The 27,467-nt window shown below is 42.4% G+C and overlaps 1 protein-coding gene across 3 annotated transcripts in view; it reads left to right on the forward strand.

Moving 5' to 3' along the window:
* The window catches only part of RASGEF1A (RasGEF domain family member 1A), a 445,189-nt gene that overhangs the window by 394,356 nt on the left and 23,366 nt on the right, over positions 1-27,467 (forward strand). For all 3 annotated transcript variants that reach the window (XM_089682494.1, XM_089682493.1, XM_089682495.1), the window contains 2 exons: positions 7,902-8,081; positions 19,678-19,806. In XM_089682494.1, coding sequence (XP_089538620.1) covers positions 7,908-8,081; positions 19,678-19,806 — 303 coding nt within the window. In that variant the 5' untranslated portion in view covers positions 7,902-7,907. The remainder of the gene's footprint in view (positions 1-7,901; positions 8,082-19,677; positions 19,807-27,467) is intronic.

Raw genomic sequence — 27,467 nt, forward strand, 5'->3', positions numbered from 1 at the left:
CTAGAAGTGTTGGAGAAACATTGCTGCATTGGGACCTGGCAATAGCAATCAGTTTCCTTCTTTAGAATGAGAGGAAGAATGTATAGACGGACAGACTGTAAAGCTGGCCATACATTGTTCGAATCTCAGCTAGTCCCTGCTCGTCGAGATTTGAACTGTATGTATGGACAGGCTGAATTTGGGTAGCACAGTGGCTAAATGGTTAGCACTTCCACCTGGCAGTACAAGGGTTGTTGGTTCGAATCCCAGCCACAGCACCTCCTGCCTGGAGTTTGCATGCTGTCCCTGTGCCTGTGTGGGTGTCCTCCCACACTCCAAAGACATGCTCGTAGATTAATTGGCTCCTGTCTAAATTGTCCCTAGTATGTGTATGTATGAATGTAAGTTAGGGTCCTTTAGATTGTACACCCCTTGAGGGTTAGGGACTGATGTGAATGTACAATATATATGTAAAGCACTGCATAAATTGATGGTGCTATATAAGTACATAAATTAAATTTACATGTAATTATTGCTGGCGGCTGTTATAACCGCTAACAGTAGTCACTGTGTTCTCCCAGCAGACTACTTCCCCATGGGAGAACACAATGGCTCTGCAGGAGGGATTCCCCCCATCAACACTGACTGTGCTGATGGGGGAATCAAGCGATTTTTCTTTCCTGCAACCCATGGTTGCAGGAAAGAAAATTGCTCCATCTATGGCCGGCTTAAGTGTGGATTCACACATGTGCAGGGCGAATTGAAGCTCAGTTTTCACAGTTAATTGATACAGTAGTTATTCATCGGTTCAGGTCAGGTTTACATCAGGATCAGGAGAGAAAACTGGCCTGAAACTGTGTTCACAAACTCCTAACGTGCGATTTAGAAGCAGTCCCCATAAATTCAATGAGCCTGTAATCTGAACCGGACTGCACTTCCCAGAAATCAGACAGGACTCTTTTTCAGTCCGCACTGCCAGTGCACTGGACATACAGTCAGGTCCATAAATATTGGGACATCAACACAATTCTAACATTTTTGGCTCTATACACCACCACAATGGATTTGAAATGAAACAAACAAGATGTGCTTTAATTGCAGACTGTCAGCTTTAATTTGAGGGTATTTACATCCAAATCAGGTGAACAGTGTAGGAATGACAACAGATTGCATATGTGCCTCCCACTTGTTAAGGGACCAAAAGTAATGGGACAGAATAATAATCATAAATCAAACTTTCACTTTTTAATACTTGGTTGTAAATCCTTTGCAGTCAATTACAGCCTGAAGTGTGGAACGCATAGACATCACCAGACGCTGGGTTTCATCCCTGGTGATGCTCTGTCAGGCCTCTACTGCAACTGTCTTCAGTTCCTGCTTGTTCTTGGGGCATTTTCCCTTCAGTTTTGTCTTCAGCAAGTGAAATGCATGCTCAATCGGATTCAGGTCAGGTGATTGACTTGGCCATTGCATAACATTCCACTTCTTTCCCTTAAAAAACTCTTTGGTTGCTTTTGCAGTATGCTTTGGGTCATTGTCCATCTGCACTGTGAAGCGGCGTCCAATGAGTTCTGAAGCATTTGGCTGAATATGAGCAGATAATATTGCCCGAAACACTTCAGAATTCATCCTGCTGCTTTTGTCAGCAGTCACATCATCAATAAATACAAGAGAACCAGTTCCATTGGCAGCCATACATGCCAACGCCATGACACTACCACCACCATGCTTCACTGATGAGGTGGTATGCTTAGGATCATGAGCAGTTCCTTTCCTTCTCCATACTCTTCTCTTCCCATCACTCTGGTACAAGTTGATCTTGGTCTCATCTGTCCATAGGATGTTGTTCCAGAACTGTGAAGGCTTTTTTAGATGTCGTTTGGCAAACTCTAATCTGGCCTTCCTGTTTTTGAGGCTCACCAACCATTGTCCCCATACATGGATCTCAGTTCTGCCAGTCCCTGCTGAACCAGTTGAATTTTAAGCCAACTTTCACACTGGTGCAACCTAGCATTGACTTGCAACACATAGAGGCTAATTTATGAAAACTGGCGAGTGTAAAATGTGACGCAGCTCAGCATGATAGCCAATCATCTTCTAACTTCTGCTTGCTCAATTAAGCTTTGACAGTAAAGCCTGGATTCTCATTGGTTTCTATGCAGAGCTGCACCAGATTTTGCAATCTCCAGTTTTAGTAAATCAACCCCAAGTGAAATTTGAATTTTTTTCAATGATGATTGTTCCAATCAGTGTGACTCAAGTTGCAGCGATTTTTAAAAAGGTTCCTGCACTGCGTTATTGTGACTTCGAGTCCCATAGGCATGAAAGTCGCACTGCATAGTTGCATTGGAAATCTGATGACAATGGGGTCGCAGCAGTGTGAACCAAGGCTTGGTCATCACCTGAGAGAGAGCTGAACCGTAGGATAAGGATACAATATAAGTAATACAAGTGATACACGCAATGTCATATATTGTATATATTCTGTACACTCAACAGCCACTTTATTAAGTACCGGGTTGGACCCCTGTTAGCCTTCAGAACTGTCTTAATTCTTCATGGCAAGGTGTTGGAAACAGAGATTTTGGTCAATATTGACATGATAGCATCACGCAGTTGCTGCAGATTTGTTGGCTGCACATCCATGAGCCATTGATACAAGGCAGGATGGATCCATGCTTTCATATTGTTTATGCCAAATTCTGATCCTACCTTCTGAATGTTGCAGCTGAAAACGAGACTCATCAGCGCAGGCAACGTTTCTCCAATCTTCTATTGTCCAATTTTGGTGAGCCCATGCTGATTGTAGCCTCCGTTTTCTGTTTTGCTGATAGGAGTGGCACCCGGTGTGGTCTTCTCCTGCTGTAGCCCATCTGCTTCAAGGTTCGACGTGTTTTGCATTCAGAGATGGTATTCTGTATACCTTGGTTGTAACGAGTGGTTTTTGAGTTACTGTTGCCTTTCTATCATCTCCAACCAGTCTGCCATTCTCCTCTGACAACAACAAGGCATTTTCATCCACACAACTGCCGCTCACTGGATATTTTCTCCTTTTCGGACCATTCTCTGTAAACCCTAGAGATGGTTGTGTGTGAAAATCCCAGTAGATCAGCAGTTTTTTAAATACTCAGACCAGGCCATCTGGCATCAACAACCATGCCACGTTCAAAGTCACTTAAACCCCCTTTCTTCCCCATTCTGATGCTCGGTTTGAACTTCAGCAAGTCATCTTCACCATGTCTAGATGCCTAAATGCACTGAGTTGCTGTCATGTGATTGGCTGATTAGCAGTTTATGTTCCGAAACAATTGAACAGGTGTATCTAATAAAGTGGCCATGAGTGTATATTAAGGATCCAGAAATCACGTCAGTAATATTTTTGCTCCAGTATGCAGTACAGCTGTAATCGGGCGGACTGACAACTCATGGGGCCCCCGGACAATAGGGGATCATGGGGCCCCTGTGTCCTTGCCCACACTCAAAAAACACAAAAAAAAAAGCCTTTAAAAAGGTACCATGGGAATTTCATGGGGCCCCCTACGGACCCCAGGCCCTCGGGCAGGGCCCGAGTGCTCGAATGGTCAGTCCGCCCCTGGCTGTAATAAATATGACTGATGTATGGTCAGCCTGGGAAATACCAATTTATTTCATAATGGTGCTTCCAATTGTCCAATTTTGATAACATTTTGCTTCAAGCTCCTGTGTCTGATCCTTGTCTTACTAAAGCAGCTGTAAAAATTTCCTGGATCAATTTAAACCCTTATTTGTCAAAGCCGGACAGAGAGAAATTGATGGGAGGATTCAGTGGTCAATCAGTTGAAATGTCGGAGCCAGCAGGCCTTTGTAGGAAGCAGAAAATATGGGCTTTCTCTGCCAAAACCAAAGTACCTGCCTGGGAATGGAGAGGCTTCGGGGTTTATTCCAGCTCTGCTCCTGACAATTATCTTTGAAGAGTAAAAAGAGTAACTGACATGCCAGGGTGTTTATTGGTTTGGCCCTAGAGCCGTTTCGCTGGTGGTTTTTGTTAGTTTGCTGCTAATACATCAGCTTTCATTGATTCTCATCACTGTATGTTGGAGATGTATGGAATTGTGTGTGCAAAAAATGAGATGGCATTTTCCACAGATACCAATTATTACTGAGGATAGTTTAAAGTGGATATAAACCTCAGACATGGAATCTGAACAAAGCATATCCCTCTATAGTGTGTAATTGTCTCAGTTAAGAGCACTAAGTGTCATTTCTGTCTATCAGCATGAATCTGACAAGTTTTCCTGACACCAAGAAAAAAATGGTGACGGGAGGGGCCTCCAGCAGATTGACAGCTTCAACTCTGTTTCTGTGAGCTGTGTGAAGGGGAGGTGTGTCTCTTCCCTCCAATCAGCTCTCAAAGCTTTTCTCACTGAGCTCTGCAGAGTGTTACTTTGGCTCTCCACCCCTTTTTTCTGAACTCTGACAAGCTTTATAAGTTCAGCACTTTGAACATCTGTAGAGGAGAGAAGATAAACAGATACAACTTATAAAGGGGGATTTGTTTCATCTCTGAGACAAGTCGCTTCACTGGGTTTATGAAAGGGTTTACAACCACTGTAAAGTGTTACTAAACCCAGAACTGTAAAATCAGTCTGTATATGCAGTAAAGCATGCTTGTTATACTCACTGTGGTACCTAAGGGGTTAATCCTTCGCATTGTGTAAAAAATCCATTTGATCCTGACTGCTCTGTTCCTCTACTTGTTCAAGCATCCACCTCTTATCTCCTGAGCAATTTGCACACGCTCAGTTTAGTGTGTAGTGCTAGAGAGGATTTCAGCACTGGTCAGACAGAGGTCGGGGGATTTGCATCCTCATAGAACAGAATAAAAACTCCTCCTGCAAGCTTTAACCTGTGCTCTGCTGGACACTGATAGAAGTCACAAGACTGCTCTAACTGCTGATGAGAAAAAGGATTTAGCAGTTTATATTTACTAAAATAATTGCACTTCCATTTTCTGTGTACTGTGGGAGGCCAGATATAGTGGATGCAGGGTCCGGGGTTTAGTAACACTTTAAGTCATGATCCTTAATTGAAGGTTGAGACATGTCCCTCCATATATTGGTATCACTGAAATGTATGGCTAGGTCGGATGGTCTTCAAGGGCTCCACGTGCCCTGATCTGAGGGTTCCATTTCATGTAGAATATACACATTGTTTGTTTTCCTCCTCCCATATTAGATTTCACGTGATGTTTACTCACTTGGAATTCTAAACACAGGTGCAGGTAAAAGACAAAAACTCCGCCAGTGCTTTTGAACTGTAAATAGCAACACGCCATGGTGCTCACAACACCTCTACACTCCTGACCTTGGACTCGAAAAGCTGTTTATTTGCTGGAACCGGACTGCATTCCATTCTCTGTACAAAGCTGAAGGCAGGCTTCTGGGTGGAAAGACTGGACTGCCCGTCTATGGCATCTGTCAGAATCAATGAGGATTTTGGTCTATTATCACTGAGCCAGTAAATGGAGTATTCTGTAAGAGCAGGGTGATGGAGCTCGGGGTGGAGGAATGTGGGAGGACAAGGTGTTCTCAGACACAATTCTGTGTAATGCCCAAAGGAATTTATAATATGGGACAAGAAAATCAGCTGTTAGGGACATTCCGTTCCACAAAGCCTGAACTTGGTGGCCGGTCTGTAAACCATTGTGTGAATTCTATTCTTCTGCTGAAGGACTGAGCAGACAGACCACGACAAATCATGTATACTGAGGTACCATACAAGCAATTGCCAGGATGCTGTCACCAGCTATTGCCGGCTTCATCTACAAGGGTCAGGAAAGTGGACTGTGCATGCGTGGGTTTATAGAGTGCTCACTTCTGTGATGCTGGGGGACGAGAGCTCTGCACATGCCGGGGGACGAGAGCTCTGCACATGCCGGGGGACGAGAGCTCTGCACATGCCGGGGGACGAGAGCTCTGCACATGCCGGGGGACGAGAGCTCTGCACATGCCGGGGGACGAGAGCTCTGCACATGCCGGGGGACGAGAGCTCTGCACATGCCGGGGGACGAGAGCTCTGCACATGCCGGGGGACGAGCGCTCTGCACATGCCGGGGGACGAGCGCTCTGCACATGCCGGGGGACGAGCGCTCTGCACATGCCGGGGGACGAGCGCTCTGCACATGCCGGGGGACGAGCGCTCTGCACATGCCGGGGGACGAGCGCTCTGCACATGCCGGGGGACGAGCGCTCTGCACATGCCGGGGGACGAGCGCTCTGCACATGCCGGGGGACGAGCGCTCTGCACATGCCGGGGGACGAGCGCTCTGCACATGCCTGGGGACGAGCGCTCTGCACATGCCGGGGGACGAGCGCTCTGCATATGGTGCGTCTTAACTTCTAGTCTGGACAAGGCAGATTGCTTTCAATGGGAGATTTTCAGCCATGCTTTGGTGGTGCACTTATGGCCCACAGGTATGGCACCTAAGCCTGGATCTTTTTTATTTTTGATTCACCAGCACAAGTGAAGTGGATGGAGAAATCTTCCCCACTGTGCCATTGCATTCTGACAGCAGGACTCCTCCATTGTCAGAATACACTGATCAGCGGCTGCATCTGAGTCACTGATCCACAACATGCCTGAAAACAGAAGTCAATCATTATAGTTTGAAATGCGTCAGTCCCCACTGAACCAGCCAAATTTTCATCCATATATAGCAAGCTTAAACTAAACAAAATTTTCCTAGGTCCCCTTGCCTGCATAATTAATTTTATACATACAAGAACATAGCTTTTTACAAACCCTGGGGGTCTTTTTTCTTTTGGCATTCCAGTATAAAGCTCACATTTGCCAGCTGTTCATAAATAACAGGCTATGCAGGTGTTCACCTTTTCTATAGTGATGGACCGATATATTGGCCGCCAAAAATTATTGGCCAAAAATGGGGTTATTGGCGTGTTGCCAACAATTTAAAAAAAAAAAAAAAAAAAAAAGGTGCCAATATTGACAATTGACTTCAGTGCAAAATTGCGTCCCATGGACTTCAGTGCAAAATTGCGTCCCATGGACTTCAGTGCAAAATTGCGTCCCATGGACTTCAGTGCAAAATTGCGTCCCATGGACTTCAGTGCAAAATTGCGTCCCATGGACTTCAGTGCAAAATTGCGTCCCATGGACTTCAGTGCAAAATCGCGTCCCATGGACTTAAATGCAGAAAGGCTCCACATTGGCTTCCATGCATGATCACATTCCATTGACTTCAATGCAACATCTCAACCCACAGACTTTAATGCTAAATCATGTCCTATTGACTTCAATGCAAAATCGCGTCCCATTGACTTTAATGCTAAATCCATGTCCCATTGACTTCAATGCAAAACACCTCTGCTTAATTTTTTTTTAATTTTTATATATATTTCATTTTATTTTGTGTCCAATTTTTGTGGGTTACTTTCAATAAAAGTTATTTTACGTTACTAGATTGTATTTTTTTTTTAAATTCATATTAATTTAAATTTGTGATATTAATTAAAAAATACAATTTTATGTATAAAAAAAACTGTCCATTTAGGTTTCAGTTTTCGGCCAAGTGCACCCTGAATTTTCAGATTCGCTCCAGAATTTTCATTTCGGTGCACCACTACTTTTAAAAAAAAAAATAGGATAAATATTTTGCGTCCAGTAGAGTGGGATAGTATTTCGGGTATTGCAATGGCTATTGAGTGCTGGAAACTGTTGTGTGTACATTGCTTACTCCACTCATTCAGTACTGAAACTTGTGTGATGCTTCTGCTTCATAGAATTGCTGTTAAGGAATATTTGTTGGATTTGTAGGATGATAATGTGATTTTAGACACACATCAGCTCAGTGTCAGGAGTAGGTGGCAAAGCCACTTATTTGACAAAGAGTTCCATTCACCATTCTTCTCTTTTCTGTTTTCCAGGAAAGTATGCCACAGACACCAATATTTCCCAGCATGCTTGGCTCTGCCTGTAGTGGACAGGTGCAGCCAGAAATGGGCGAGCAGTCTGGAGATCCTGTTTACCAAGATGGCTGTTTGGTGTCTGGGTCCTTGGAAGCCTTAATTGAACGCTTGGTGCCCACAGTGGATTACTATCCTGATGTAAGTACTCATTTGTAGAATTCTTCTGCATTGACACTCTAGTCATTTGTATATCATTGTGATATATGTATACATTGCAAGACATGCAGGACTGTTACATTCTAAATAAATGTTGGAAAATGTGGAAGTGTTGCCAAAAAAGATCAAATAGATTCTCTGGGTCAGGTTCAGCTAGAACAATTGTTTGAGTGGATTTCATTAGATTTAGGGCTGGGATCATTGGTTTAATCTCCGTACCTCGGTTTTTGAATTTAATGCGTTCTCCGGGACGTTTTGTATTGCAAAAAATTTGTTTTCCCATAGGAATGCATTGAAAACCACCGTTCCGGAGGTCAGAAAAAAGTAAAAGTCTTATCTGTTCAAAACTCTCTATACAGTGCACTTTAAAGGCATAAATACTGTACAGGCACATGATTAAAATAAAAAATTATAAATGCATTGAAAACCAATTAATCCGTTACGGAGGTCAGAAGATCAGAAAAAAAGTTTAAAAAAAAGTCTTATCTGTTCAAAATTCTCTAAAAAGTGCACTTTAAAGGTATAAATACTGTACAGGGACATGATTAAAAATTAATTTGTAAATGCATTGAAAACCAATTAATCCGTTCTGGAGGTCACCAAAAAAGTAAAAAAAGTCTTATCTGTATTGCAAAAAAAAACTTGTAAACAAAGGCATTATTTTCAATGGATTTTCATTCGTAAACTGAAAATTATGTTAACCGAGGCATTCGTAAACCGAGGTATGCCTGTACTTATCTAAATCCGGCCATAGATGGATCGTATCTTGTCTGGTTCAGCAGGGACCGGCCAAGATTCAATCCATCTATGGGCAGGCTGGTTGTACCCAGGTCGATCCATTGATTCACTTGGGCACAACCAGCCTGACATATTTTTTACATACGATTACTGCTGGTGGCAATAGCTGCTAGCAGTAATCATTGTGTTCTGCCAGTCAGGAAGGCATTTCCCCATCCACACTAACTTGCAATTTTCTTTCCTTCTGTGGAGGTAGGAAAAAAAAAAGAATCATCCATGGCCTGCTTGAGCCATGGTGAAAAAAACCCAAAATGCATTATCAGCATGATCTTCTTTACAAAACTTTTAAACAACAACCTTATGGAGCTCCAAGGTCTTTGGTATTTTATTAGCTCAGATTGTTGCTTATAATACTTGATTTGTTCTTTAGTGTTTTTGGGTCAGAGCATTTTTTGTTCCATTTTCTGTTAGAGATGCAGTCCACCCAAAACTGATAGTTAAATGATAAGTTGGGCCTATTGGAATGAGTGAACCTCTGATTTCCTATATCTCTTGGGGCAAGATGTACGATTTATGGTGAGCATTGTTAATTTTGACTTCTAATACATAGCAGAGAAGGCAGCAGGACCACAGCAGCACTGCTGGCACTAGGGGGTTTATTTACTAAAGCTGGTTCACTCAGACTCTCGTGATCCTGTGCATGGTAGCCAATCGGCTTCTAACCTCGGATTGTTCAATTAAGCTTTAGCAATAAAACCTGGAAGCTGATTGGTTTCTATGCAGAAGTGCACCAGATTCCGAATGAACCAGCTTTAGTAAATAAACCCCTAATTGTGTCAACATTAAAGTTTTGCTGTCGCATTACTTGACATCCAAAGGCATCTGTTCCCTTTAAACTCAAAAGGTTTATTTACTTGAATGCATTCTCTGCATTAAAGTGTTACTAAACCCGCAACAGTAAAATAAGCCTGTATATGCAGTAAAGCATGCTTGTTATACTCCCTGTGGAACCTAAGGGGTTAATCCTCTGCATTGTGTAAAAACGCTGTTTTGATTCTGACTTCTCTGCTCTTCTGCTTGTTCAAATGGCCACGTCTTATCTCCTGATAAGACAGACTGAACCCGTAGCCACATATACATGCTCAGTTTAGTGTGTATTGCTAGAGAGGTTTTTTTATTCTTGGGAGAGTGCATGTGATCAACCCAGGGCCAATCCTCACTCTCCAGACAGAGGTCAGGGGTTTTGCATCCTCCTAGAGCAGAAAGAAAACTCCTCCTACAAGCTTTAACCAGTGCTCTGCTGAAGTCACAAGACTGCTCTAACTGCTGATGAGAAAAGGTATTTAGCAGTTTATATTTACTAAATTAATTGCGCTTCCATGTTGTGTGTACTGTGAGGGACCAGATATAGTGAATGCAGGGTCCTGAGTTTAGTAACAAGGTAAAAACTTTCCAATACCTGTTCCTCCCACCCCCAGACCTAAACTCTTACTTGGATCCTGTCTTGGTCCAGCACTGTCTCCAGTTCCAGCAGCCTTCTCCCCTCCTCCTGCTTTTACAGAGAGCAGTGGAAGCCATTGGCTTCTGTACCTGTCAATCACATCCTGGGAGGAAGGATCAGGGGAGTGGCCAAGCCACGCTGTGTGTGTGTCTATGGACGCACACAGCTGGCTCGGGAGCATGCCCACACAGCACCCTCAGCACACAGCTTGCTGAAGGGGCACCCACAGGGAAGGAGTAGTGGACAGTGTCGGCGGGGGACTCCAGAAGAGGAGGGAAAAGAATGCTCTCTGCAGTACCATTCCACAGAACAGCTAAGTATAACTTGTTTTAATTAGCAAATAGCCTTACAGCTACTTTAAAGTGGAGTTCCACCAAAAAAATAAATAAATAAATAAAAGTCAACATCTACAAAAACTGTAGCTACTGACTTATAAAATACAGCCACTTACCTGTCCCTCGGTCCAGCTGTATCTTTACCACTGCTGGTTTCACCTGCCGTCTTCTCTCCCTGTTGCCGGCATCTTCAGTGTGGGCACCCGGCTGTGACAGCTTGGGGCTTCACAGCCGGGTGCCCACTAAGCATGCACGAGAAGCGCTGCGCTTTGTGAATGGCCCTGTAGTCTTCTGGGACCTGACGCATTTTCCAGAAGACTACGGGGAGGACAACTTCCGCTTCCAATCGCCTAGGAAATCGCAGCGGAAGTGGGAGCTTGTACCTGCCAATCCTTAATGGGGAGCAGGGGACAAAGACTTAAAGTGGAACTTCCCCTTTTGGGCGGAGCTCTGCTTTATCTCCATTTCTTTTTCCAAACTTGAAAATAAATATTTGCTATCTCTATAAAACTCACTTTCTCAACAAACTCATTCCTGTGATCTATCAGCAGGTTGACTGACACCTACGGTCACCAAACAAACCCAGGTTGTCATAGCCACACCCCCTGGGGGCGGGTGAATCATCTCGCCAGCCGGAGCTCAAAGAAAATCTAGGACAGAATGGCATTAACATGTTCTGCACTGTCCAGGAATTAGGACCACCAATGTCACCACCAGAGTAGAGGAAAGATGCATGAAGTCACCATAGTGGCTGTATGACTACAGGACTACAGTTATATATGGTCTGGCAGATAGGGGGCAGAATGGGTCATTATGGGACTTGGGTTTAAGTTGCTTTTGGCAAGTCCAGTGTGTCTGCGTTGTAGGAAATCTTTTAGTTCGCTCCCTTCCCGGGTGTCCAGTGTTGGCCTCACCTACGCCATGCTTGCTCCGCATCACTGACTCCCAAAGTAATGAAGCAAGGCTGACAATGACGACCTCAGAGCCTGCACAACAAATGACAACTGTCACTGCTCATGTTTGGATTCTGACAGCTTTCCCATACACCAGATCCTAATGAACTCTTCTTTATTTCTATTTTTCTGCTCTACCAAAAATGTTCTCTGTGCCGTTCATTACTTATCCCATAGATGCCAAAGGTTACAGAAGCTTTGCTCCAACAACAAGTACATTCTGCCCACATTCTGTAATAGGCCTGCTCCAGATTTTTCTTCTTTCTACGGCGTGTGATTGATTATGTTGCTAGGAAACAGCTCTACGCAGTTAAGCTTTTTCCCATGTACTGCGGTGAATGAACCTCATATGGTGTTTGCTGTATGTTGTAACAGCTACAAAGTGCGACATGCATTAGCCTGGAAATGTAATTGCTGGTTTAAACTGAGCAGCCATTAAACATGTTAGATGGAGGTGATATCGGAAAGAAGAAATCCGAAGTGATACTGCTATTACTTCTCCATAGTACTTTTGCCCTTCAAGACCTCCGTAGACTGCCTCGGCAGTGGCAATGTGATCAGCTGCCAGGAGCAATGCGCAAGACCATACATTAACCAATCATTAATGCTCTTTCATTGTTTTCACTGCGGTTATTTAAGGAAAAGGTAAATCAGATTGGCTGCTGTGGGATATTTTCACAGCTTTTACTGTGAAGAAGCCTTTCCGCATGTAAAGGTTAAATCTCTTCCTGCAGACATAAAAAGTGCCCCCTTGTCCTCTGTAGTGAAGTCAGTCACATGAAGTAAGTCATATGTTCCTCCTTACCAGAATTACCAGGTATTTTATTCCCTCCCAGCAGCTGAAGGTGAAGGATAAGTAAGTGTACAGTTAGGTCCATAAATTTTTGGACACATGCACAATTTTCATACTTTTGTCTCTGTATGCCACCAGAATAAATTAAAACGAAACAATCCAAATGAATTTGAAGCGCAGACTTTCAACTTTAATTCAAGGGGTTGAACATAAATATCATGTACACATTTTACTGCAACCATTTTTATACAAAGTCCCTCCATTTTCAGGGGTTCAAACGTAATTGGACAAATGAATGTAATTATAAATAAAATGTTCATTTTTAATATTTTGTTGAGAATCCTTTACTGGAAATGACTGCCTGAAGTTTTGCCAGGCTCTAATTGCAGCTGTCTTCAGTTGTTCTTTGTGGGACTTGCTGCCTTTAGTTTTGCCTTCAGCAAGTGAAATGCATACTGAATTGGGTTTAGATCAGGTGGTTAACTTGGCCAATGCAGAATATTCCACTTCTTTTCCTTCAAAAGCTCCAGGGTTGCTCTTGCAGTGTGTTTTGGATCATTGTCCATCTGTACTGTGAAGCACCTTCCAATCAACTTTGCTGCATTTGGCTGAATCTGAGTTGACAGTATATCTCTAAACACTGCAGAATTCATCTGGCTGCTTCTGTCTTCTGTCACATCATCAATAAACACCAATGACCCAGTGCCACTGGAAGCTATGCATGCCCATGCCATCACCCTGCCTCCACCATGTTTTATAAATAACGTTGTGTGCTTTGGATCATGACCTGTTCCAAGCCTTCTCCACACTTTTTTCTTGCCATTTTTTCCAGAACTGGTCTGCCTTTGTTAGATTTTTTTTTTGGCAAAGTCTAATTGGCTTTGCTATTCTTCAGGCTTATGAATGGTTTGCACCTTGTGGTGAACCCTCTGTATTTGCTCTCATGAAGTCTTCTCTTGATTGTAGACTTTGACAATGACGCGCCCACCTCCTGGAGAGTGTCCTTCACTTGTCTGGATGTTGTGAATGGGTTTTTCTTTACCATAGAGAGGATCCTGCGATCATCCACCACTGTTGTCTTCCGTGGAAGTCCATGCCTTTTATGTTACTGAGCTCACCAGTGCGTTATTCTTTCCTCAGAATGTCCCAAACTGTTGATTTGGCTACTCCTAATGTTGCTGCTATCTCTCTGATGGATTTGTTTAGTTTTTGAAGCCTTACAATGGTCTGTTTCACTTGCATGGAAAGCTCCTTTCAACGCATGATGTAGGTTCACAGCAATAGATTCCAAATGCAAATACCACACTTAGAATCAACTCCAGACCTTTTTACCTGATAAATAAATAATGAAGGAGTAGCCCACACCTGACCATGAAACAGCTTTTGATTCTATTGTCCAATTACTTTTGGTCTCTTGAAAAAGGGGGGGTGGCTACTCTTAAGAGCTGTAATTCCTATGCCCTTCCTCCAATTTGGATGTACATATCCTCAAATTAAACCTGAGAGTGCGCACTTTCAGCCCATATCCATTATATAAGTATAGCTTGAATATGTTTTGGTAAATACCTGAATAAACAAAAATGGTGCCTGTTTCCAAATATATGTGGACCTAACTGTATGACAGTGCACATATTTTCTATAAAGTGGATGTCCACTCTAGAGCAGAGGTCTCCAAACTGTGGCCCAGGGGCCGGATGCGGCCCTTTGCCAGTCTTTAACCGGCCCTTGGGCAACTAATCTTCTGAATGATACAATGCACTATTCCTACCACTGACACCAGCAATGCTGCACTATTTCTTCCACTGATACCAGTGGTGGTGCACTATTCCTTTCAATGACATAAGGCACTATTCCTTCCACTGACATTAACAATGGTGCACTATTTCTTCCACTGATATCAATGATGGGTTACTATTCATTCCACTAATAGGGGAGGCCATGTTTATTCTCACTGATGCTTGGCCCAGGACATTTTCTACCCCTACTGACCACAATCCCGCCCCCCTAAAGTCTGAGGTACAGTAAACTGTTTCCCAGCCAGGCTTTGCAATCTCAAGATGTAGATAGCATGAATTGCATGGTGATCCTGGTAAATGGCTGGCTGTTGCCAATTCTGATTGTTGGCCAACCAGAGCATAGACATAAGTCAAACATAAAACTATGCATTTATCAAGGTATAAGTGTACCTCGATTTACGAGTGTAATGCATTCTCCGGCACGTTTTATATTGCGAAAAATTCGTAAACCGAAACGTGGTTTTCCATAGGAATGCATTGAAAACCAATTAATCCGTTCCGGAGGTCAGAAAAAAGTAAGAAAAAAAGTCGCTGTCACTATAGGTCAGTGCCGGTTTCTAAATGTAATTACTGGCTTTTTCTTTTCTTCACTGTAGCTCAGAGATTCAGCTGTCACTTTCCCCCCAGCTAAAAGAAACAATGTTTCCTTTTAGTTTATTTCCCCAAGTTAAAAGAAACAATGTTCCTTTTAATTTGCTTCCGGAGATAAAAGAAACAAAGTATCCTTTAGCTCCAGGGAAAGTGACAGCTAATTCTGTGAGCTATAGTGAAGAAAAAAAAAGCCAGCAATTGCATTTAAAAATCGGCACCAACATACACTTCGTATTGCGAAAAAATTTGTAAAAAATTCATAAACTGAGGCATTATTTTCAATGGATTTTCATTTGTAAACTGAAAATTTTGTTAACCGAGGCATTTGTAAACCGAGGTACACCTGTATATGTGTTTTATGGCTATTTAGTATTCATAGAGTAACAGGGTGAGCTTCAACTATTAAGCGTCATGCAGACGTGTGCCGGGGACCATATGATGGGGTTATTTCCTTGTCCGGAAGCCACAGGCGCTGTGTACATCCACCCACAGCAATCAATGTCTGTATGCTGTTATACGCCAGTACTTCCATAAACAAATGCATGCATACGAATGTCTGTCCAGGGTCATATGTTTGTACACATGTGTATGTATACACAGATACCAGCATACAGCCATGGCATTGCTATGTGACACTATATACAGCACCTTTGGCCTACAGGCAAGGAAGTATGTCTGAATTGTAAATTGTTCCGTCCCCCAGGTGCCTGTGTGCATGAGGCCTAGGATCTGAGAGGGAAAACGCACTTACTGATGTAGATCCAACTCCCTTTACTGTATTTTGCAAGCATCAAATGCTATTTAGTGACCTTCAAAGTATCTAAGCAACACTGCCGCATTAATGAGACGTATAAATAACGTAGCAGCAAAGATTCCCTGTATTGTCAGAGAGAAAGCTGTTTTTAAAATGAAAACATCAGGCAGCCTTTAGTCAGAAAGCCCATTCAAGTCACTTGGGAGGGAGTACAGCCAGGGTTTGTCACGCTGACTGTGGGAAAAAGCATTTTTAAGCAAACAAACTGGAAGCAAACATGAAATGCAATGAAGAGCCAAGACAAATTCAGACGAGAGTGTAGCAGACAGGGTTCGTTCACGGCAGCGGAGCTCCTGTCCCACACATTGACGGGAACTGGTCTCCGAGGGCAACATATAGGTGTTATGGAAACGCCGCCATTAGTTTTATATGCTTTGTCTTATCAGAGCTTAGACATCAAAGGAGAGACTCACAGCATGGCCTGGAATTATAGGCAATTGAGACTGCCAGCCTTTGATTCTGATTATAATTCCCCCCTTCCAGGGCCACTCAGTTTAAAGAGCGCAAGTCTAATTTAAGGTACATTTCAATCAAGATGGAAAATTAAGCCATTAGATGCATGCAAGAAGGACCATCTATCTGCTTACTACCTGGAGTTTCATCTAGGCATCTCTGTACTTCCCCATTCCACCCCACCCCTCCTACCAGGAATCTGCTGATCTGAGAACCCCTGCTTGTGATTCAGGACAACTATTCACAAACACACCTACTGCAGGTTCCTGGCTTACTACAACAGTCTTTCTCAACCAGGGTGCCTTGAGGTTTCTTCAGGGGTGCCTTGGCAAAATGTCTAAAAATTGCCCAGAACTGTATACAAGTTAGTGGGTGGAACACGCCTGCCTTTTAGTTACACAAAGCCACAGGTTTTCATTGTGCACCATTATGACCTTCTAGCTGCCAGCATCCTGACAACCAATGACATCAGTTTATAAAGAGGATGTCAGCTGCCTGCACAGCATCCTTGTTGGACCCTCCCCTGCCCCTTTTCATCAGTGCTGGGGTCTCATTAGCTGAGTGATGAAGAAAACTGACAGAGAAGAGAAACATTGGAATACTAGTCAGTACCAGTGTGCAAAAGAGTATTTGCTTTGGAAGAATAAATCACCTCTAATGTTGGGTGTCCTACATGTGTGGATGTTGCTGCGGTATATAAAACTATTAGAATAGTTTTTCATATTTTAGAATGGGGTGCTCTTTTAAAATTATGGACAGCCTTGAGGCACCCCATTTTAGAATGGGGTGCCTCAAGACTGTCCATAATTTTAAAGGGTGCCTTGACTGAAAAAAGGTAAATAAAATTCAGTACTAAAATGTTGCTTACAATCTGCAGTCAGAGCAAGTATACAGTCGTGTGAAAAAGTGAGTACATCCCATGGAAATAGTGGTCTTTTTCAACATATTTTAACAAGCATACATAAGACCTTCAAAGAGTGCACAAGGAACACAAGGAAGATTTGCCTCTCAATCATTTATCCAACAATAATTACATAGTTACATAGTTAGCCTGGCTGAAAAAAGACAAATGTTCATCAAGTTCAACCATTAAAAAAAATGTAAAAACAGTTATAATCCTACACCCACAGTAGATCTAGAGCTAATAGTATTAGTAGCTGTAATTGTGTACTGTGGAAGAAGGTTGTACACTCTTGGTCTCCAAAGCCAAGTTTTCTCGGCTTTGGAGACCAAGAGCAGAAATTATTCTTGTAGGTATGTTCTATAACGGCCCACCACTCTCTGATATCGACTGGACATGAAAAAATTACTTCAGTTTGTGGGTTTCCTTGCATGAATTGCCCCTTTAATCACTCCACCACCACCCCCGCAACATTTAATGGGGAGTCCATGACCCCCCACTTCTTTTTGAGCCATTTGTTTGTGTGCTTCTGATCATGTATTTCCGGTCCATCTTTCGGAAAGGTGGCCTCACATTCTTATCAAGCACACTTTGAATTGATGCAAACTTTGTAGTTCAGTTCATAATTGCAAGCTTCCTAGGCCCTAAAGAAGAAGCAAAGCAACCTCAAACCATAATATTTTCACCACCTTGCTTTACAGTTGGTATGAGGTTCACCTGAAATGCTGTTTTGTTTTTTTGCTAAATATGTCTACTGTTACTATGGCCAAATAATTCTCATATGTTTGATGTATCAGTACACAGCACATTGCTCCAAAAGACCTGGTTCTTGCCTATATATTCAGTGGCAGACTTCAGTCTTCCTCAAATGTTCTTTTTGGGCAGCAAAGACGTATCCTGGCACACCTCATATACAGGTTAAATTGGGTGCAGTATCTCTCTAATATTAGATGCATGTGCTTTAACACCAGTTTTGGGGTTCTTGGAGACTGTTTAGGCATTACACAGCCAACTCACACAGCAGAAATTGCTGGTTCTGTACAAATTAGCAGTCATTTGACATCTGCACCACTTGTAGGTTATTTCCTTACAGTGGAATAATCGGCGATCTTTTAAAATTCCTTGCCAGACTCCTAGACATCTAAAAACCTTCTTTCTGAAGGCCTTTGAGAGCTCCATCGATCTTTCATGATGACACCACACGTCAATAGCAAAGAGAACACCAGACCCTAGATAACTAAGGTTTGAATAAGACGGATTCCACCATTTTACTCTTTGGGGAGGTCCTAATTATTGACACTTAATCTGGAACATCTGATTCTAATGTCATGGATGTGAAGTTGTGGTGGTAAATGTAGGGATGTTTGGTCTATTTAGACTATGAGAATGAATACACCATCTCAATTTTATGTCATTTGTTCAAATATATCATCTTTATCTGCAGGCACTGCTTGAATGAAGATCTAATGTTTGCCTTTTTAAATATATTGAAAAAGTCAGTAGGGTTCACTTACCTTTTATAAATGACTGTATGTACCACTGAGGGAGAGACTCAAATATAGTCATAGGCTTCTCAATGTGAGAAGGACTCTGAACTAGCTGTATGGGGATCTCTACCAGTGAGGCAATGACTTTGAAGTAGCCATGTGCTTATACATGTACCAGAGGAGGTGAGACTAATGCTGGGTATACACTATCAGTTTGGTTTTTTTTCGTTCAACCCAGCAGGCTGAATGAAAAGAAAAACTGAAGCTCTCAAGAGGAGCTTGCTCTACTAATGCAGGCCATACATGGTTCGAATTCTGAACGATTTTTCGCTCGGTAATCTGATGGTGCCATCAATGATATCGAAAATTGGCCAACCAAAGTCATAAAGTTCACCTCATATATTAGGCAAAACATCTGTTCCTTCCAGGTCACGGCTCATGCGCATATTCTTTTCGGAAAAACGATTGTACAATTTGACCATCATTGAGTCAAAAATCGGTTGTTTTTCACAAATTTTCCAACATGCCCGATCACTGAAAAGGGGAGGAACCACGAAAATCAGCCGGTGCCATTGAGCCACTAACAGAGCAAAAATCGGCCAAATATTGGACAAAAAATCAGTTGACTTTCGACCCATGTATGGCCGGCCTAACTATCTGATGTTAGGGCAGTGATCTCCCCACTGAGCTATTGTGTTCTGACGGTGGAACTGCCCCCCCCCCCCGCCAGAACTCACCAGTCAGCTAATCGAATGCTGGTTTGCCAGCATGCCCATTTGACAGAAGCCGTTTGGCCAGCTTCTGTCAGACAGGTTGGTATACACACAGGCTGAATGTTGGCCCGTTTCTGTTGAACTGGCCAATACCGGCCGATGTTTGTCCCGTGTGTATGGGGTTTAAGACATGCGGACACAAAGTTTCTTGTGGTGGTCCTACCAGCTAATAATGTACTGTTACCTTTTTTTTGGTATTTTATACATCATATGGTTATTGTAGGCCTTTTAGGAAGGCAGTAGATATTGTAACCAAAATAGAAGAGCTTTCTTTTTTTAATAGGAGACCCACCAGTGCTTTTTTTTCTTTCATTAATGTTCAGATTTGAAGGCCTTTTCACAGAATATTTTCTGTGGCTCTAACTCTAAAATGTAAAACCTGGTTGTCACATTGTGGTCCAAACGATACATCTTATCTTCTCACATCTGCTTCTTCCCCTTAGAGAACGTATATCTTCACCTTCCTGCTGAGCTCACGTGTCTTCATCCACCCCCATGAGATTCTCGCTAAAGTGGGACAGATCTGCATCAAACAGAAACAACAGCTGGAAGCTGGGACGGAAGCTGACAAGGTAAGAAAGACTGATGTGTCTCACTGCAGGTACGCACCACCCCCAGAGGGGTCCGAGTTCCAAAAAAAAAAAATGAACGTTACAGTTATTCTGACCTTTTGGTAGAAAAAAACATTGTAAATATAAAGGCATAAAGCCAACCCTACGTAAGCTACTGCATTTTTGAAATACAAATATGTGAACAATTTCACTTGCAAAAGGATTTGTATTTCTGTCCACCCAGTGCTGAGATTTACACAGCTCTGCCAGACAGCTCATCACGGCCGGTGACCTCATTTTTCTCTATTGCAGTTAAGCAATACAGCCCAGTCACCACCCAGCTCCCAGCCTCTGATTGGACAGTCAATGGAAGAAGCAGCAACAGACTGATGAAGACACATCTTTGCTCTCTTCTACTATCAGCATGTTCCTTGTTAGCATACTTGCTTGCAGCAGCCCTGAGTACTGCTCCATCCTTTTCCTAGTCTGAATATACAGATTCCAAATGGTTGATATCAGTAAATTGAAATTGTTTACACTATTTGCCCATTTGTTAATCAATGTATATGTATCTTATTTGGTGTTTTTCCAAACTTGTCCAGAGTTCAGTCTGTACATAACTCAGGTTACTTCCATAACTAGTAAGATAATAGAAGATTATATTATTCCTTTATACCTACTGGAACAGCTGAGTATGAATAGAACAGCTGGGAATATACTAAGGCTCATATATTCTGGCCTTTTAAACCTTTTATGTAGGGGTCTCCAAACTTTCTTAACAAAGGGCCAGTTTACTTCAGACTTTAGGGTGGCTGATTGGAGCCTGGAGGGAGTAAACATTTGCCCTATCTTTGGTATTAGGGGAAGAAATAGTCGGGGTCAGTGGGAGGAAGAGTGCCCCAATATTGGTGTCAATGGGAGGAATAGTGCCCCAATATTGGTGTCAATGGGAGGAATAGTGCCCCAATATTGGTGTCAGTGGGAGGAATAGTGCCCCAATATTGGTGTCAGTGGGAGCAATAGTGCCCCATCGTTGGTGTCAGTGGGTGGAATAGTGCCCCATCGCTGGTGTCAGTGGGTGGAATAGTGCCCCATCGCTGGTGTCAGTGGGTGGAATAGTGCCCCATCGCTGGTGTCAGTGGGTGGAATAGTGCCCCATTGCTGGTGTCGGTGGAATAGTGCCCCATTGCTGGTGTCGGTGGAATAGTGCCCCATTGCTGGTGTCGGTGGAATAGTGCCCCATTGCTGGTGTCGGTGGAATAGTGCCCCATTGCTGGTGTCAGTGGGAGGAATAGTGCCCCATTGCTGGTGTCAGTGGGTGGAATAGTGCCCCATCGCTGGTGTCAGTGGGTGGAATAGTGCCCCATCGCTGGTGTCAGTGGGTGGAATAGTGCCCCATCGCTGGTGTCAGTGGGTGGAATAGTGCCCCATTGCTGGTGCCAGTGGGTGGAATAGTGCCCCATTGCTGGTGTCAGTGGGTGGAATAGTGCCCCATCGCTGGTGTCAGTGGGTGGAATAGTGCTCCATTGTTGGTGTCAGTGGAAGGAATAGTGCCCCATCGTTGGTGTCAGTTGCAAAAATAGTGTCCCATTGTTGGTATGAGTGTCAGGAATGGTGACCCTAACCAAAAAGAAACTAAAGGGGTTTTAAAGGTACCAAACCATAGAAATCAATATCAATTTTACAGAAAATAGAAGGATAAATCATAGAAAATTGAACACCTTTTATTGGGTTAAAGAAAACACCAACAGGTGGAACATGACCATCAAACACATACATAGAAAATTATAAAATTAAATTATTCAAATGAACGGAACTACAATCAGTAGCCCAACTACAATGGTTGCAACTGATGTCCAAGACGTAAGATAGGCGTCATGGGCATCAGCTACAGATCACTGGTAGCTACAGAGAGACATGAAGACTAGGACAATGGTGTCTCATCATAGGTAACAGTAGATATATTGGTACATAGCTTCAACCTAAAACCATGAATTTGGTACTTTGTTGATAATTCCAACACGTTTCAAGGGACAATGCCCGCTTCTTCAGGGAAAACAAAACAGAGATTCCAGATGACGATACTGATAACCTCCCAAATGGCCTGTGCAGGATATATAGAACATGTCATCCACATCTGGATGGAAAGTGGGCCTCCAGCAAATAATGAGAAGTCATCGTCATTCAAGAGAAGATATAAATGACAGCAGAAATGTCATTCACAGTAAGTGTTAGTGGCTGACCCAATAGGTGCTCCAAAGCAAGGGTACCTCAAGAAAAAAAACGTATCCCATCGATAGGGAAGGATATGTGTGTATATATATGTATATGTGTGTGTATGTATGTGTATATATATGTGTGCGTGTGTGTGTGTGTATATATATATATATATATATATATATATATATAAACCTGACTTCTCAGTGTCGCCTTCCCTCTTCAGCAGTAGGCTGTTTGCCTCTTTCTCCCTACAGCAGCCTCTACATATACAAACAGCTTGCATTAAATGTGATGAAGATGTTCTGTTGGCCCTGTGCCTAGGGCAGTACAGTCACATACAATAATAGTTTGAATTCCTGCTGTTCTCTCTATAGGACACCATGCAGTAAGTGATGCAATTTATATGGCCAGGAGTGCAGTGGCACTTCTGGGTCAGACTCCAATATCTTTACAATTTGATTCCAAGAGCCACATACTCTCAGCAGTGACTAGCCAATAAAGTGGACCTATCATTAAAATTCCCAAGAATCAATAGGGCATATGTGAGCATTTCTAAATCAAGTGATTAGGCTAAGCAAAAAGCATTCTGTCTCCCCAGCTCTGTCATCACAAGCCTTGACATGTAAGGTCATAGGATCTCTGCTAATAATGGGCATTCTGAGTGTTTCAATTCATTAGAGACTGCGAAGAGTCAATTGATTTCAAGCAGACTGACCCTGAGTAGTGGACTAAAATGAAAGGATCAGCAAGGCATACCAACATTGTGCAGTATTGCTATGCATGAAGCAGGGCTGACATATATGTGGATATGGCTGTCCCAATTACAGATATGATGTGCTATACATAGAAAATGGGTTTGCAGTACATAAACATACATTGATGATGATATTTATAGTCAATGGGTCATTTTTTTATTTCTATTAAAACGATTTAAAAGTCATCGTTTAGTGTTGAGTGCTTTCCTTGCTGTAAATTTCCCCGTGCCCTTTGGTGTGCGGTGTTGAGGATGACTATGTCACTCTCATGCGGTTGTCATCAGAGTTTCCACACCATAGAAGTGAAAGTGTGAGCGGCTTTCCCATATGCCAGCGTGTGTTTTGTGTTCAATATGTGTGTGACGTAGAGTAGTACGGGGGGGCGGTCCACGGGGGCTTACATAGTATGACAAGTGTCTTCCACAGGAAGCAGCAGTCTAATTATATGTCTGCCTACACACCGCTTCCTTCAAGAGAGTCAGTGCAAAGTGCCTGCCTTGTTTTCCTGTACATACAGTGTGAATGCATTAACAAGCTTGTGTCCTTCTCCAGCTACACATTTGCTGCTTTCTGCTACTTTGTTGGGTTTATTTAACCCCTCAGGATCCCTACACAGCAGAGGGCATGTGCTATGCTCTATATAACGCATGCCCACTGGCAGTATGATGCATTTATGCACAGCTTTGCACTGTATGCATTTTTTTTAATGTCACAAAATGCAACCTGTCCTACATTGCACTGATGTGTACTGAAAGAAGGGGTCATAGTTATGTAACTATATTTGTAATACCTCATCTGGAATATGCAGTTCAGTTTTGGGTACCAATTCACAAAAAGAACATTGGGGAACTGGAGAAAGTACAGAGAAGGGCAACCAAACTGATACGAGGCATGGAGGAGCTCAGCTATGAGGAAAGATTAGAGGAACTGAATTTATTCTCTCTTGAGAAGAGGAGACTAAGGGGGGATATGATCAACATGTAGAAATACATCAGTGGTTCATATAGTGAACTCGGTGTAGAGCTATTCACCCTGAGGTGATCACAGAGGACAAGGGAGCACTCTTTACATCTGGAGGAAAAGAGATTTAATCTCCAAACACGGAAAGGTTTCTTCACAGTGAGAGCTGTGAAAATGTGGAATAGACTCCCTCAAGAGTTGGTTCTGGCCAGCTCCTCAGTTCCTCTAATCTTTCCTCATAGCTGAGCTCCTCCATGCCTCTTATCAGTTTGGTTGCCCTTCTCTGTACTTTCTCCAGTTCTCCAATGTTCTTTTTGTGAATTGGTGCCCAAAACTGAACTGCATATTCCAGATGAGGTATTACTAATGATTTGTACAGGGGTAATATGATGTCTCTCTCTGGAGTCTATACCTCTTTTGATACAAGAGAGGATTTTGCTCGCTTTAGAAACCGCAGCTTGGCATTGCATGCCATTATTAAGCTTGTGATCTACCAGAACTCCCAGATCCTTCTCCACCATTGATTCCCCCAGTTGTACTCCCCCTCAATTTGATTTGTTGCAGTATCTGGCCCCTGACGCCTCTACACCAAGACCTGAGTCACCAAAGACCACTGATCGCTCAGTTCTTTGGTCCGCTTTGAGCATAGAGCGGTGATTGTCAATCACCGCTCTGTGCTCTGGCCCTCCAGTGCTCACTGGGTCACTGGGCTGTGGAGGGGGCAGGATTGGCTGGTTCAGGTGGCACACTGAGAGGCTGAGCCAGCTGACGGTCAGGAATTTGAGCAGGTCCTGACATCATTGTCGGGATCCCTGCAGAGCCTGGACCTGCTCTGTGACATCAGCCAACTGAAGCCCACTGTCAGCTGAATCTGGGTCACTGCAGTGCAGAACTAAGTGTATTCCTGTGACCTGCAGAAGAAGTAAGACTGTGTTTCTGCTTTAATGGCTATAGGAATCCACTGCTGTGCGATTTCCTCCTGTGTGTTCTGCTGTTCTCCTGTATCCCAGCTTTGGCCGTTTCTGACAGCCTCAATTTCATAGATTCTCTCTGATTGGTTCCTGGCAGAATCTTTTAAACAGAGGCTGTCAGAAATGGCCAAAATCAGGAGTCAGGAGACCTTGGTTCTAGTTATAGAGAACTCTGACCGCCCAGAAATCATGTGATAAATCGCAAATCACTCGCTCTACTCCATGACCATGACTTTTGTATCATCAGTTGGACTGGCTACAATATACACATGTGATGTAATTCTGCAAATAGGAGAAGTGTCTTATTGCACTATATGTTGCTTATGTGCAGTTATCAACCACAGAGACAGAGAGTCTCTCAAACAGCAGTTGTTGGGAGGAGGGAGGGACATTTTTTTTTCTTCATTTTTTAATATACACGTACAGTTGCAGTGAACTAAAAAACATGCTTTGTATTTTATGGTGGTTTGGGCAGCACATTGGCTGAATGGTTAGCACTTCCGCCTGGCAGTACAAGGGTCATTGGTTCAAATCCCAACCACAGCACCTCCTGCCCTTGAGTTTGCATGTTCTCCCTGTGCCTGCGTGGGTTTCCTCCGCATACTCCGGTTTCCTCCCACACTCCAAAGACATGCTGGTAGGGTAATTGGCTCCTGTCTAAATTGTCCCTAGTATGTGTATGTATGAATTTGAGTTAGCGACCTTAGATTGTACACCCCTTGAGGGTTAGGGACTGATGTGAATGTGCAATATATATGTAAAGCACTGCGTAACTTGACGGCACTATATAAGTACCTGAAATAAATAAAAAAAAGCTTACTACACTGAAAAGTGGGGGCTTGTTTGTGACCATGTAAGACATACAAGATATGTATACCATCATGTTTAGTGTTCCTTTGCTCAGAACAAACAGCAAAAATGACAGTTGTTATTAGAGAATTTGAGGCCATTTTTTTCTATAATCTGTCCCAGAAAAAGAACCGTAACGACATTATTAGCAGTTAAAACTCCACATTTCTAAATTGCAAAAATGACTGGTAATAGATGGGTTAAAGCAGAACTAAACTCATTGATTTCACGGTTTCAAAAAAGTTACATTCCCAGCATGCTACCTGTCACATTTGCTTGCGCTGTCAACCTCAACCAAACTCACCATGACAGTCACAGATCAGACAGGCTGGAAAGGACAGGAGGGTTTAGTTCCACGTTAAGCAGCAATTTGCATGAAAACCTTTTAATTTGCTGTCAAAGTTCTAAAATGTTACTATAGGTATGGGTATTTAGCTAGCCATTGGATTTTGCACTAGGATATGCTAACTGCCATTTTTTTTATCAAAGTATTTTGATAGCAGAATGTTTGTCGGCTGGAAACATTGATGATTTTTGGCAGGTCTGTACATTTCAGGGGGGTAGCAGCACTCTCCCCTGAATGCCAAGCGTGTGACGTCACCCCTTGGTAACTGTACACCACTAAACATGTTCACATTAATGCACAGTGACAAAGACACAGACGCACAGACCTGTGACTCATAGCCTGCTTTCCTCCTCCTGTTGTTGGGTCTGTGTGTAGGCAGGCAAAGCCTCGGACCTCTATGTAGGCATGACCCAGCCACAGATCTGGAAGATGTGACACACAGCACATTGCTCTGTTGGTACTTTATAGAAAATGCAGCAGGCCACCTAAGGAAATGCAATGATGAATGCGTGAGTGCATGTCACAATATAGATGGCCTGCTTTTTGTAGTCTGGGGGCAGCAACATTCGTGAGACCCTTGGAAATTTAGTGTCAGTTACCAGATCATAGAAAAGAATAGAGTCCACTGCCATGATTGTTCAGAAGGTTTATCCTCCTGGTAGTCCTAGTTCTGCCTCCACAATGAAATGTGTGACTATATGGGCCAGGGAACCTTGTTTAAAAGATTAGCTCACCTCGGGAGCATGTTATACCCAGATTTACCCACATGGAAGAAAAATATATTTTAAAAATATTCTTCCCAAATATATTGACATATATTTGAAATACTTCAATTTTGGCCATATTCAATATATTAAAATATATATATATATATATATCTTAGATTGTAAGCTCCCAGGATCAGGCCCTCCGAGCCCTCTTGTATTGAACTGTATTGTTGCTGTATTGTCTCCCTTTATATTGTAAAGTCTGAGCAAACTGTTGGCGCTATATAAATCCTCTATTATAATAATAATAATAATATATATATATATCGTGTTGAAATGTGTTTTTATTACAAAATATATGAAAAATATTCTTTAAAATACATTTCAAATATACTGTATGTCTTTAAAAATACAAATCTACATTTTTGGAATGCTTTTCCAAATATATGTAAAATATATATGTTAAAATTACTTTTTTATATGTTAAAAAAAATCTGAAGAATATATTTTTAAAAATATATATTTTAAACAATATATATTCTGAAATATATTTAATATGGCCAAAATTGTAGTATTTTAAATATATGGCAATATATTTGGAAAGAATATTTTTAAAATATATTTCATATATATTTTTCTTTGGGTAGGTGGTAACATGAAGCATGGTCATAGCCTTTGTGTTACACTTTTGACAAGTTTACCTTAAAGCGATATTAACCATCAAACAAAAAAAGTGATATTAACCATCAAACAAAAATGTATTGTATTGCAGCTTACCAATCATTATATGTGGTGGCTGCATTAGTTTTCTTTTTTTTTTTCCCCCCTCTGTTTTCACCTGGTGATGTGGCCAGTAACTTTTTTGTATTAGAGT

The sequence above is a fragment of the Staurois parvus genome, unplaced genomic scaffold, assembly GCF_062004578.1.
Source record: "Staurois parvus isolate SC_StPar_1 unplaced genomic scaffold, SC_StPar_1.0 ptg000291l, whole genome shotgun sequence".
NCBI lineage: Eukaryota > Metazoa > Chordata > Amphibia > Anura > Ranidae > Staurois > Staurois parvus.